General features: G+C 39.3%; 1 protein-coding gene across 5 annotated transcripts in view; it reads right to left on the bottom strand.

The window, feature by feature from the left end:
• dync2i1 (dynein 2 intermediate chain 1) overlaps positions 1-15,205 on the bottom strand; it is a 143,785-nt gene that overhangs the window by 117,765 nt on the left and 10,815 nt on the right. For 4 of the 5 annotated variants that reach the window (XM_041185108.1, XM_041185109.1, XM_041185110.1 and 1 more), the window contains exons 2-4: positions 13,093-13,146; positions 11,730-12,267; positions 4,854-4,942 (exon numbers count right to left, since the gene is read on the bottom strand). In XM_041185108.1, the coding sequence (XP_041041042.1) occupies positions 4,854-4,942; positions 11,730-12,267; positions 13,093-13,146 (681 nt within the window). Of the gene's footprint in view, positions 1-4,853; positions 4,943-11,729; positions 12,268-13,092; positions 13,147-15,205 lie in introns of those variants that run through there. The other variant, XM_041185112.1, reaches the window with a different exon arrangement.

Here is a 15,205-nt window from a genome sequence, read left to right as displayed (position 1 = left end):
ACATTAGAAATCACTGCACTGGACACAACAGCAAATCAGGGGCAGCATGACAAATTTAAATTTCAAATTGTTGATTTCTGCAGGAATTTTAACCTTTTGGTTATAAAATTCAATTTTAAATCTATGGGAGTGAAATGTCAACTGTACTTAAGAATAATAAACTAATTAAGCACTAACACCAGCATTATGGTCCAGATTGTGCATTAGTGATAATAGTTAAACCATCAGAGCATGTCATCATTACTCTTCTGAAACTGACAGCAACTTCCGGAATCCGCACATGCACAGTTAAAGGCAGAAATCCAGAAGTTGCTGTCAATGATTCTATGCCTTTCAATAGGATGCATTGTTGAAGTCCCTGCAGACAACAATCAATTAGAAGTAATTTGATAAGAACTCCCCCTTTAACAATAAATTTCACAGTTAAAAACCTCTGAAAAGCTAAGCCTTGCCAAAGAGGTGTAACTGGATTTTTAACGGCATACAAAACGATTATTAATGTTGAAGAATCTCTTGGGCTCTGGAAAACTAAACTTATATTTGTGAAATGTCGTATTTTTCCATCTGAAAAATTCCATAGGTTTTTTTATATAACCAGATCTGGCTAGACCATTTAAAACACTATCAGATCACCTCCAAAAACTCACTATTCCAGGATCATCCTGGAATGCAAAAGTAATCATCAACTTCTTTTATCTACTGCAAACCATCTTCTTGAGCCACTCTCCTCTGTCCCCTCCACCCACACCTCCAACAATAAGTTCAAAATATTCATGCCAATCTTTGTCACTAAGATCAAGACCATCTGATCAGCTGCCTCTGCCGTTTCCCTCCCTTCCACTAGGTCACCCGAGAAAATTTCCTCTAATGCTGCCCCTCCCCTGACCGGAACTCATTCTCTAGTTTCTCTCCTATCCCCCCTCATGTCCTCTCTGAGCTCATCTTGTTCTTCTGCTCCCTCAATCCAATTCCCACTCAGCTGCTGACCACCAAACTTTCCCTCCTGGTACCATGTAAGCCAATATTGTTAACGGCTTCCTCTCTCCTTTAAATGTTCTGTCATCGCTCCTCTCAAAAAAAACCCTTAACCCCTCCGTTCTTGCAAGCTACTGTTCCACCTTCAACCTCCCTTTCCTCTCCAAAGTCTTTGCACATGTTGTTGCCTCCCCATCTTTGTCGAAACACCACGTTTGCACCCCTCCAATCAGATTTCCACTCCTGCCACAGTACCGAAACAGCTCTAATCAAAATCACAAATGACATCCTGTTATTGCGACAAAGAAAAACTTTACCTCTTTGTCCTTCTCAACCAATCTACAGATTGACTGTGCCAATCTCCTCTAATGCCTCTCCACTGTCATCCAGTTGGATGGGAATCCTCTCACCTGGTTCTATTCTTATCTATCTAATCAGAATCAGAGGATCACTTGCAGTTGTTTTTTTTTTTCCTGCTCCCACATCATAAACTCTCGTGTTCCCCTGTGAATCTACCCTTAATTCCCTCCCATTTCTCAACTCTGAGCTGTCCCTTGGTGACTTCATCCAAAAGGACAGTGTTAGTTTTCACATGTACACTGAGGGGCCCCCTGCTCTACCACACTACCACCTCTCTCCAGCCCTCCACTGTTGCTAAATTATCATACTGATTATCTAGCACGCCCCAGGACTGGATAAGTAGAAAAGTATTCCAATTAAACACATCGCTCCAAACTCCATTCCCTAGTTATCGACTCTATTCTCTCCCTGGCAAAGTTCTGAGATTAGGCTGGTCTGTTCACAACCTTGATGTCAAACTTGACCACAGATGAGCTTCTGACCTCATATTCATGCATCACTAAGACCACCTACTTCTATTACATTATCCAACTTCACCCCTGCATCAGCTCAACTGCGACTTAAACCCTCATTAATGCCTCATTCTATCTAGACTTAACTATTCCACGAACTCCTGGCTGGTCTCCCAAGTGCTACCCACCACAAATTTGAGGTTATCCAAAACCCTGCAGTCTGAATCTTAACTTGCACCAACTCCTGCTCATCCATCACCTCTGTGTTTACTGACTTCCACTGGCTCCCGGTCAAGCAACTTCTTGACTTAAAAATTCTCATTTTTCCGTCGGCGAGTTGGGGGCAGGGCCTGCTTGCCGACGCGAAAATGATGCGGGATGATGTCGGGGGGGAGCCACCAACGTCATCCCGCCCCATTTGAATATTCAGGAAGGCGGGGGGGCAGGGAAATCAGCTGTCCACTTGCCAACCTGTCAATGGCCAATTGAGGCCATTGACAGGGTAGTTAACCTAATTAAAGGCCCTGCCCGTCCAACCTTAAGGTTGGCAGGCAGGCCAGGAGCCCTAGCGGGCTTCTGAAAAAACATGAAACGTCATCCACTGGCGGGATGAGGTTTCATGTCTGTTTTTAAAAAGTTTAATAGAGTTTTAGTCATATTTATTAACATAACTTGTCACATGAGGGAGACATTTTAATATTTTTATTTTTCTATTTTTGATGTTTATAAAACTTTCACCAATCTCCCTGAGACAGCACTTTGTCTCAGGGAGATGTGTGCTCTTTCATGAATATGCACAAAAGAGCACACTTTGACAGTTGGGGAATCTCCCCGCCCCCCCCCACCTCCCCCACCCCCCCGGCACAGTAAGCGCATAGCACTTACTGTTGGGCAGTCCGCTAGGCGGGCCTTAATTGGCCCGCCCACTTAAAACGGCGGCGGGGCCCACTTCAACAGCTGAGATCCGCTGCCCGCCCACCGCCGAGCCGGTCGGGCCTGCCCACCCACCAAGGGCAAAATTCTGCCCCTTGTTTTCAAATCTCTCCATGAGCTAGTCCCTCTCCAGCTGTTATCTCCTATAGTCCCACAGCTCTGCAAGGTATCTTGACTGCTCTAATTCTGGCCTCTTGAGCATCCTCAATTTTAATCGCTCTACCATTGGTGGCCATCCTAAGCTCTGAACTATTCTCCCTATATCTCACTGTCACTCTACGTCACTTTCCTCCCTTAAGCAACTGCTTAAAACCTATCTCTTCGACCAAACTTTGGTCACTTGGCTTAATAGCTCTTCATGTAACTCGGTGTCATTAAAAGCACTAAGCCTTGGTTTTTTTTTTAAAAAGTTTATGATATTTCAGTTTCTAATCTGTATGTTCCAATTTTTATTTCCCTCTCTCTAACATTCAAAAAATGAAGGATAATCAGTGCATTATTTCCTGATTTCCTGTTTCTGAGAATTCTTTAACTTGATTGGCTGCTTATCCTATTTGATGTCTTGACTGTTGCTAAGCACCTGGCGATTCCCTTGACTTGGTGCCAGATTCTAATTAATACCAGGAAAGGTGAAATCCACATCATAGAGATCACCATCCTAACTTGGAAATATATTGCCATTCCTTCACTGTCGCTGGGTCAAAATCCTGGAACTCCCTTCCAAACAGCACTGTGGGTGTACACAATGTGGGTGTACACAATGTGGACTGCAGCAGTTCAAGAAGACAGCTCATCACCAACTTCTCAAGGGCAACTAGAGATGGGCAATAAATGCTGGTCCAGCATGCCCAAATGCAACAAGACCTGAACAATATCCAGACTTGTGCTGACAAGTAGCAAATAACATTTGTGCCACACAAGTGTCAAGCAATGACCATCTCCAACAAGAGAGAATCCAACCACCACCCCTTGAAGCTCAATGGCATTACCATCACTGAATCCCCCGCTATCAACATCTTGGGGGTTATCATTGGCCAGAAACTGAACGGGACTAGCCACATAAATACTGTGGCTACAAGAGCAGGTCAGAGGCTAGGAATTATGCGATGAGTAACTCACCTCCTGATTCCCCAAAGCTCTGCTCACCATCTACAAGGCACAAGTCAGGAGAGTGATGGAATACTCCCCACTTGCAGGTCCCACTACACTAAAGAAGCTTGACACCATCCAGGACAAAGCAGCCCGCTTGATTGGCACCACATCCAGAAACATTCACTCCTTCCACCACTAACACACAGTAGCAGCAGTGTGTACCATCTACAAGATGCACTGCAGGAATTCACCAAGGCTCCTTCAACAGCACTTTCCAAACCCATGACCGCTACCATCTAGAAGGACAAGGGCAGCAGATAGATGTGAACACCACCACCTGGAAGTTCCCTTCCAAGTCACTCACCATCCTGACTTGGAAATATATCTCCATTCCTTCACTATCGCTGGGTCAAGATCCTGGAACTCCCTTCCTAACAGCACTGTGCATATAGCCACACCACATGGACTTGCAGCGGTTCAAGGGAGCAGCTCACCACCACCTTCTCAAGGGCAACTAGGAATGGGTAATAAATGCTGGCCCAGCCAGTGAAGCCCACATCCCATGAATGAATAAAAAAATCCAAAATCTGTGATATATATTAATTCCAAAAGCTTTTAGAGTAGTATGAGATATCTAAAAAATGAATTGCAAATATACTGTAACTGTAGAGAACATGCTGATATCATTGATGGGTCCAGATTGTATTTTTGACAATATTGGATAGTCTTTGAAGGCAGAGTCACTTATTGTGGTGTCACATCGAGTTTAGTACAAGTTCTTGGCCATAAGACATTCTTAATCTTATTTGCGACACCAGGGGAGAAGCCAAGCATATCCAGGGGCACTCCCATTTGTTTCTAGGGAAAACTAAAAAGAGGAAATTACCAGGAGTTTTTCTTTGATTCAAAAGCAATTTTGGCAAAAGCCTGAGAATAGATTACACCCTTTCACTCTCAGATTGGAAGTTGTGGGTAGCCTGTGAAGACAGAACAATAAATTAATTACAAAAAATGAGGTACAATAAAGGGAACATTACTCACTTCAGTGCTTCTCCCTTCCTTTTCTTTTCGCTCTCGGTGTTTTCTTTCTTTCCGTTCATATTTGTCATCCATTTCCAATTCCAAATTTTCTGAAACACAAGGGGACAGTAAAATTGTATGCAAGAATCAAACTTTTCCAAGCCATTGATCAGCGAATACTGCAGGTTAGTTCTAACATGTTAGAGGATAAAATGTCTATCCTGACCCAACAATGCACCCAAAAGCATGCCTACTGCACCAACAATCCTGAAATTGAGATTGCTCAAACTCTATTTACTTAGTCATCTAACAGCTGTTAAAGAAATTTTGTTTCTCATTATAACAAAACAGCATCCCAAAAGTTAATTGTGAAGCATTTTTGGATATTTTTATGTGAAAGGTACATTGCTTATATGAAAAGCACTACATAAATGTAAGTAGCGTTATAAATCAATCAATATGATCAAGATGGATTTGAATCCAGGTCCTGGATGCGCAACAAAAGTGACACAAAACCCATTGTACAATTCAATAACAAAATTTATCTCCTCATGTTTCCCTTTACTTTTAGTTGCAATGAAGTCCTTGGAACATAAAATGAGAATAGGGACTGGAAAACTTTTGTTTAAGCTTGCTTTATGTACCAAGCAAATTGAAAAAAAATAATGCTGGAGAATGAGGCACTTTCCTTTTCGGAAATCAGAGTCCGTGTTACTGCCAGGTCAAGTACAGTGAAATTAGATGAATATTAAAGTTCCCTTTCCTCTGCGTCAAGTGAAACTGAGCAGGGCACTCATGAATCAGAGCTACAATTCTCAATTCCATATGCTCGTAATTTACCCAAATAAGATTAGGGCCAATTAGTGCCAATTAAACCAATTTGAGGGACTGAAAGATTTAGAATTTCCTACAATGAGTAAAGCCTTACAGTCAACATTTTGTCAAACTTGAGCAAATTGTTTAAATCAATAAAAGTGTGATTTTTTTTCAAGGCCACAAATTACTCCATTAAGTGACTGTTTTCAACTGGCGAATCAATAGTGCAACTGTATTTTGTTCAAACCCAGAAAGACAATTAAAAGTTCCCACATTATAATGAGAAACAACAAATAATATGGATAAGGTAGTCGGTGAAAGCTAGCCTAGGAATTGAAGTTGTTCTTCATTCATGCCAACTGCAAGCTCAGGTGTAATAAAGCAAAGAATGTCATGAGGTGCCCACTGATCAAAGATTCCCATGATCCAACAGGTTCTTAAACACCCCGATGCATTCATCTTCATTATCCCATGCATGGGTACAAATACTTAAAATTATTTTATGCTCAGTATTATGTGAACAGAAAAGTTATTTGAATGAGCAACTTCATTCAACCAAATATAAATTGGGAAAGCTCATGTGATCCAAAGACCCAGCTAATAAATGTAGCGCATAACTGTGCAATTAAGAAATCATGAATGGTAGCACTCTTCTCAACTGGTATTTGCAAGTGATTCTAAGTACAAAAATGGGAATTGTGGCATCTATGGCAGGCAGTGACCACAAAATACAGTGCAGTAAAGTCCTGCCGTTTAATAGGGTTACCTTCCCGTGAAAACTCGCAAATGGTTAAATCGCGAACAATGAACATGCTATTCAATGGATGTCAATTAGACAAGTTCCAACAATGCGAAGGCAGCACTGGTTTGTGCAGTTACAGTATTATGCAGAAAATTGCAGCTCCTGTATACAACAGACAGGGGGAGCCTCTGAGCAATACAAGGCATGTGGTGAAAATTTTAAAAAGAGACAATCCTCATTTAAGAAAAAAAAGAATCACCTTAAACCTAGCAGGCAAAAATTGAACAAGGCTGTTATTGCAGCTCTGGACCAAGAGATTCGGGCATTTTCAGGTTAATCTCTCCGTTCAGGCTGCACTTCAGCTGCAACCATTCCAGGCACTGCTTCTCACCATTGTCGGAAAGATGCAAAGTAAGTAAAGTGAGTGTTGGTGCTCTCGAGATTGACAATGGGGGGTTAATAGTAGATAATAAGGAAATGGCAGAAGAAATGAACAAATATTTTGCTTCTGTGTTCACTATAGAGGATACAAAAAACATTCCAGTAATAGCTGCAAATCAGGAGATGAACGGGAGAAAGGGGCTTGGTGAAATTGAAATCACGAGGGAAATGGTACTGAGCAAATTGATGGAGCTGCAGGCTGGCATATCTCTGGGTCCCGATGGACTACATCCCAGGGTCTTAAAAGAAGTGGCTAATAAGGTAGTCGATGCACTGGTGCTAATTTTCCAAAATTCGCTAGATTCTGGAAAGGTTCCATCAGATTGGAAAGTAGCAAATATAACCCCTCCATTCAAGAAGGGAAGGAGGCAAAAAACAGGGAACTATAGGTCAGTCAGCTTGGCGTCAGTCGTGGGGAAATTATTAGAATAGATCATTAAGGAGATTATAGCTAAGAACTTAGAAGAGCTCAAGGCAATCAGGAAGTCATCATGGTTTTGTGAAAGGAAAATCATGTTTAACCAATTTATTGGAGTTTTTTTTGGAAGGAGTAACATTCGCAGTGGGTAAAGGGGAGCCTGTAGACATACTGTATTTGGATTTCCAGAAGGCATTTGATAAGGTGCCACATCAAAGATTATTACGGAAAATAAAAGCATATGGTGTAGGGGGTAACATATTAGCACGGACAGAAGTTTGGCTGGCTGGCAGAAAGCAGAAAGTATGCATAAATGGGCCTTTTTCTGATTAGCAGGATGTGATAAGTGGAGTCCCACAGGGGTCTGTACTGGGGCCTCAACTTTTTACAATTTACATCAATGACTTAGATGAGGGGAGTAGCTAAATTTGCAGATGACACAAAGATAGGTAGGAAAGTATGTTGTGAAGAGGACATGATGAAGTTGCAGATGGATAAAGATAGGTTGAATGAGAGGGAAAAGATCTGGCAAATGGGGTTTAATGTGAGAAAATGTGAAGTTGTTCACTTTGGCAGGAAAAACAAAAAAAGCAGAGTATTACCTAAATGGAGAATGGCTGCATAATTCTGAGGTGCAGAGGGATCTAAGTGTTCTAGTACGAGTCACAAAAAGTTAGTATGCAGGTTCAACAACTAATTAAGAAGGATATTGGCATGCTATCCTTTATTACGCGAAGGATTGAACACAAAAGTAAGGATGTTATGCTTCAATTATATGGGGCATTGGTGAGACCACACCTCGAATACTGTGTGCAGTTTTGGTCTCCTTATTTAAGGAAGGATGTAAATGCATTGGAGGTGGTTCAAAGGAGGTTTACTAGATTGATACCTGGAATGAATGTGTTGTCTTATGAGGAAAGGTTGGACACGCTGAGCTTGTTTCCACTGGAGTTTAGAAGGCTGAGGGTTGATTTGATTGAAGTATATAAGATCCTGAATGGCCTTGACAAGGTAGATGTTGAAAGGATGCTTCCTCTTGTGGATGAGTCCAGATCTAGGGGGAACTGTTTTAAAATTAGGGATCGCCCTTTTAGGACAGGGATGGAGAATTTTTTCTCTCAGAGGGTTGTGAGACTTTGGAACTTTGCCTCAGAAGGTGGAGGAGATGGGGTCATTGAATATTTTTAAAGTAGAAGGAGATAGATTCTTGTTAGGCAAGGGAATCAAAGGTTATCGGGGTCAGATAGGTATGTGGAAATCGAAACACAAGATGATCAGCCATGATCTTATTGAATGGCGGAGCGGGCTCAGGGGGCCGAAAGGTCTACTCCTGTTCCTATTTCTTATGTTCTTAAAAAAGAGAGAATTAAATGCCAAAGGCCAGGACTAATGGAAGGAATCTGCATCCAGAAACTTCAACACCATCTCCCCACTAAAATCTGTTGAGGTCTCTGCTGTCATGGCTGCCGTCTCCTTGGGGAAAGAGGAGAGAGGGGAGAGAAAACACGGATAAGCTAACAATTGTTCACACGATGGGAGATATGAAGTACAAAGGCTTTAACATAGGTAAGCGAATACGCAGACAAGGAAGTTGCAAAAGGCAGGACTTTACTGTAATCAAGTTTAGCATGATCCAGAATTCAGATATACTAAACATCAAGAGTCAGATATATACTCCAAAGGACTAATTTCAAAGAAATTAATGGAAAACTTCAGCAAATTTCTGGCAAAGATGATTTACAACAGTGCAGAGGAATTCAACTGCAACACCCCTAAAAGGATACCATTGAGCATCCAGGATAAATGCATACTTGCAATCACCAAGCTTAGCCTAAATTGGTGCACCTTAAATTGATTACTTAATGAATCAAAGGCAAAAGGAGGAAAACATTTTTTTACAAATATTACAAGGAGAATGGCAATAGGGTTCATTTCAATGAATATAACATGCAGAAACATGCTAAAAAGATGGTTAGAAGAACAAAAAAAATTATAAAACAGCAAAGCCGCAAGGAATTTTAGAGGGCAGTCAAAAGACGTAAAAATCAGAAAAGATGCAAAGAGGCTTGAAACAGACAAGCACAGATAGTAAATGTTCCAAATGACTACTTCCTCTTCAGTGTTCACAATATGTCCTCCCCAGTTAACTCAAGCAAAATGATTAACCAATATAAATAAACATAATAAGCTAAAGGGGCTCAAAAAGGATCAATCGCTAGGGTTAGACTATCCATAAGTGCTAGAGACAACTATGGAGAAACTGACAATCATTGCGGGCAAGTCACTGGCTACCAGGAAGGTACCACTCCATTGGAAAAAGCTGACAAATAGACTACAGACAAATTAGTCTTACTTCAATCCATGCAAAATAATGATAAAATGAAAAACTTTTTTATATCATGCCTTTCATGATTTCATTACATCTTGAAGTGCTTCCCATGCAATAAAGTGCTTTCAAAATGTAGTTACTGTTGTAATGTTTGGATATGTGGCAGCCAATTTGTGAACAGTAAGGACCCACAAACAGTAATGAGATAAATGACTAGATAACTACATCCTGGTGACAGTGGTTGAAGGATAAATGTTTGGACAGGTCAACAGGAGACACCTTTTCTCTTCAATGAATACTATCAGGGGATCTCTCATATCCACCTGAGGAGGTAGAAGAGGATTCAGTTTAATGTCTTATCCAGAAGGTGGCATCTTTGATAATGCAGCATGGCACTAATGTTAGCACAGACTGTGCTCAAATATCTGGAGTGGGACCAATCTCATTGATACCTGAGTGAACAACATCCAAGGTAGATTATGGCTAGGTTTATGACATGGCATTTCTAGATTCTAGGAAGCATTTTGTGAAGTTATTCACTACATTCAAAGCTGTGGGTATTCACAGTAAATCTTGTAAACAGGTTAAAAAAAAATTGATTGCAAGGTAGGAATCAGGCTATAATCAGATGAGTTGTCAGGGTGGGGTTACGGAAGTATTGCATGAAAAGTCAGGAATAGGTATTGGTGCCACTCCTGTTTCAAATTTACATTCGTGACTAACTCAGAAACCCAAAACAAATTGGTCAAATTTACAGGTGGTATCAAACTACAAGCCAGTGGAATTGAAAAAGACAGCTCAGAATCATAGAATGAACTGAACAAAATAGTAATTTGGAAGAGCCCTCACAGATGGAGCTTAACATAGAAAAAGATAAAGTATGCACTACATATTTGAAGAGAAAATAGACAACACATGCATTTTTGAATAATTTAAAAATAGATAATATCTTACTTTTATATCGCACCTTTAACATTGTAAAACATCCCAAAGCACTTCACAGGCGCATTTGCAAAAAGAAATTTAACACCGAGCCACATAAGTAAATATTAGGGCAGATGATCAAACATTTAGTCAATTATATGTCCAACTAAAGCAGAACATGAACCAACAAATTCAATAGAATATTGAACTATATAACACAGACAATGCAAAGTCAGAGGAAGTCAATTCAAACTGTACAGTGCTTGGTAAAACTACATCCAACAACTTGCATTTATAGTAGCACCTTTAATGTGGTTAAGCATCCCATGGTATCTTGAGCATCATGCCCAGTTGTGGTCACCAAAACACAAGGAAGACTTTAAAGCACTGGAAACAATATAAACAAGAATAGCAAGGCTAGTCCCCAATCTTAAAGATCTTGGTTACAAGAGAAAAGAAGAAACACGGGCTCTTCATACTTGAAAAAGTATCCCTGAGAAATGATCTTATCGAGTTTTACAAGATTTTAAATAGTATGAGAAAGGCGAATATGGAAAATTACTTTAAAGTAAATTGAAGAGGGAGTCACGTTTTAAACTATTAACAGCAAATTTATGACAGAGTTATTCTTCACACAGGATAATCAAGACCCAGAATGGACTCTGAGTAGTGGAAGTAACTGGAAGTAACAGTTGAAGAACTAATTGATGCTGCAATAGGGCCATTTGAGGATCATTTTGGACAAACTAGCTGTGAACAGTCAAATTGTCTGCCTCATCCATAATTATCTTGGAAATTGACCACAAAAGAGGAATTTAACATTCTATAACAAAGTAGTGAATATAGAATCTAATGACAAAACAAAAACAAAAACAAAAATACCGGGAAAACTCAGCAGGTCTGGCAGCATCAGCGAAGAGGAACACAGTTAACGTTTCGAGTTAGCTGCCAGACCTGCTGAGTTTTTCCAGGTATTTTTGTTTTTGTTTTGGATTTCCAGCATCTGCAGTTTTTTGCTTTTATCATAGAATCTAATGAATATCTGCCAACATTTTATTTTAAAACTATAAAATTAATCAAAATGCACGCTGATGCAAGACTCAAGGATAGCTGTATGGAAGGTTTTCCTTAAAAGTCAAATACAGCATCTTCATAAAGAAAAATATAATTTCATGACTTTGTAGGAACTGATTTTCATTAATTTTTTAATATTAAATACAAATCTACCTTTATCTTTTTTCTGACGATGTTTAGGTCGCTGGTCAACATTTTCATCTTTTTCTGTCCCTTTTTCCTGGAGTTTGTCTCTTTCTTTTTTTCTGTCTCTTTCTTTCTCTCGGTGTCTCTCAGATTCATGTCCCCGCTTTTTAGGTCTCTCCGCATACAAATCCCATTCTTTGTCATGAACTCTTGGATCTGCACTGTATTCTAGATCTTTGTCCCATTTTTGAATCCTCTCTTTATCTCTATCCCTGCCTTTATGTCTCTCACTAACCCTTTCTTGTTTCCTTTCTCTATCTCTATCCCTTTCGTCATTTTTCTTTATCCGTACCTTTTCATGTTCTCGTTCTTTATTTCGATCTTCATCCCTCTCCTTGTCTTTGTGCCTCACTCTGTCCTTATCCTGCTCCCTTTCTTTATCTCGTTCCCTTCCCTTATGTCTACGGTCCCTAGAGTCAGAGGTACCAATAGATTCTTCATCTTTATATTTTTTCCTTTCTCTGCTCTTTTTACTACTGTCATCTGTACAATCCCCCTGGGCGGCCTGAAATAAAGCAAAATTTTTTAAATGTTACATATAAAACCATGTGGCACTTCTTATTAAGAAGAAATTCAAGAGAACAGATAATTCAAACTAAACAACTTCAAATTATAAGTGGATTGTGCTGTATCTAGAATTTCCTGAGAACTTAAATTCAGGTTAGGTTTCATCACATCTCAAGTAGTGTTACGTAATTATTCCTCTTGTCATCATGTATTATGGGCATGAAATGCACAGGGAACCCCTGTTAGCACAAAAATTGCTGGATCCCAGAACCTAACCCCGCTAGATCCCAGTTGATTCTCCATTCCTCCTCAACTCTCTAATTCCATTGGACTGCCGCCACCATTCTCTCAGCTGATACTCTGCTCTCCAAATGGCTGCTAGATCCACTCCCTCTCCAGAACAAGCTTGAACCTGGACACTGGTGTATGTGCCAACCGAACTGACTCCACATTATCTGCAAGTCAATGTGATCATACCACAGGATCTCAGGTTTGAATTTTGGACTGTTTCACATTCACTAAATATACAGGACTGCTATAAAATTGTTGAGTATCATAAAGAACATCAGGATCTCTGAACATCATTACGAAAAAAATGGATCAATGCATACAATGAAACCGACTGAGGGCTTGCATCTATAATTCATAGCTGAAAATCTATTATACCAGATTAATCTTTAGGAAAAGAATCTATAAAGAAATCTAATCCAAACTTTGACTCTACAGTATCAAATTTGTGTTGTGAAATTGGCCAATGAACAATCAATATCTACTATTCTTATTGGCCTATGACAGCCTTACGTTTGTAATTAAAAGCAATTACTTTAATATGCTTGAGCAGTTCATCTGATTTCCAGGTATCTTCTTTGGTTTTTGTCTAAAATAAAAGTAAAATTTAACATGTTTAAGAACAATGTTTAGAAAAATATGTGTTACAGGCATCTGAACCAAAAACAGAAATTACTGCAAAAACATGGCAAATCAATTTATTAATTTAGGAAATATTACTGAAATCATTTTATAAATGATACACATAAAAGTATTACTCACTAAATATCTCAATGTACAATTGTATATATTAAATGTAGTTATTATAACACAAACATTTTCTCACTCGGTTATTTTTTTGTTTGGCCATTTTTTATTTGTGGCGGGACAAAGATATAAGGGGAAATCAACAGAAAAACATCTGCCTTCTATTTTTGGATAAGATTGAAGGCTGCTCCCATCAAATGGGTCATTGCTTTTATGAAGTACATTGGAAACAAATAGACTTATTTGGTAACCAATAAATTAAGTTTTTTTCCAAATATATTAAAAATAATACATTAGCACATTGCAGTCTGTTACAGATGCAAATCAATCATAAAATGCAGGGTGTCTCTGAGTTGCAATCTGACTCTGAACCAGGAAGTGCAAGTATATTAACATCATATTGGGTATAGAAAGCAAAATGGAGAGAAAAATGGATTGCATTAAGAATGAGGAAAGAGACAGGAAAAAAGTTTTAAAATGTGTGATTTACATTTTTTTTAAATCTCCAGCAATTCGAATCAGAAGGAATGAGACTCCAGACTAGTGAAAGTTAATTTTCAGTACCAGAGAGGTTGTTGGTTGTAATTAAGGCTTATCATACAGTTAGAAAGGATGAACTTTAACATTCTGTCGTGTGTTTACTCCATATCCACCGTGGATATACTCATTATTATTAATAATAATGCCATTCAATAATTGAAGGCAGACAGCAAGAAGCTGTTTTCACACAGCTTATGCAAGAGCATCACATCCCTGACAAAAAATGCCAGGTTTGCATGTTTAACTGCGCATCTACACTTGCCTGAAGTTGTTATCCTGTTCGCAAATTAATAACAGTGATTTCCATCAGAATCAGCATTACTTTAGCACAAAATTCTTACCCAATGGAACACTGAGTAACCTCAGGCTGTGTTTGCTTAAAGCAATGAAACCTTGTGGTTTAAAGAAACACGCCATTAAACAAGGTTCCACCTTTACAGTGGAATAATATATTGCAATATATACGGTATACAATTCCGGTATACAATTCCTCTTATCACTAAAAGATCATATGATTTACAACGAGTAATGCCATGCTTTAAGAATAATCTATATTTCACTCATAACCAAGCTGCTGTTGCAATTGCAAAGGGAACCTTAATACTTGAATCCCCTTTGATTAAACAGTCATGGAGGCATACTGGCAGCTGTTATACAGGAAATTTCCAGTTTGTACTTTCATGCCCACCAGGGATTTTTTTTTTTATTACAGAGGCAGAATCTACTAATTTCAGTAGATTCCCAAATTGCCAGTCCCAGAGAAAAACGAGATACCAATGTATTAAAATTACAGACCCTACAGCAATTCAATCACCAAAATAACTGTCACATTAGCAAAGTACATTTGCTAACAAACTGGTGTTTCACATGGCGTTGAATAATTAGAACATTGGTAACCTACTGCGCTGATTAAAATTAAATCCAGGCTGAGACCTGGGGATGTAGCAGTCAAATTGAAAAAACATTAAAGTTCATAGGTCCAGCTCATTTTCATTGGTCACCAATTAACTCATTTCAGTGCAGCGCAGGCAGCCAGGTGGCCAAGAAAATGAATAATCTAGCCACAATACACTTACTACTTAAAATGTTAACTTTATCCATAAACAAAAACATGAAAAAATTCCTAGGGTTATTAATTTTATTGATCAAGTTTACATTTTTCACAGAAACTACCACTATCACTCCCCTCCCCAAAAGTCCCCCACTTGGCGCCCCCACCGACCCTGCAAATGGCCAATCCACCTCCAACTTCTCTTTTCTACCCAAGGTCTTTGGATATGCTATCACCTCCTAAATCTTTGCCCATCAATCCCAGAACTATGTTTGAATCCCTCCAGTCAGGTTTCTGTATCCTGCTACAG

Source organism: Carcharodon carcharias, chromosome 3 (assembly GCF_017639515.1).
Source record: "Carcharodon carcharias isolate sCarCar2 chromosome 3, sCarCar2.pri, whole genome shotgun sequence".
In the NCBI taxonomy this organism is placed as follows: Eukaryota; Metazoa; Chordata; class Chondrichthyes; order Lamniformes; family Lamnidae; genus Carcharodon; species Carcharodon carcharias.
Note: the sequence above shows the minus strand (reverse complement) of the source record. Positions and strands in the feature narration are given on the sequence as shown.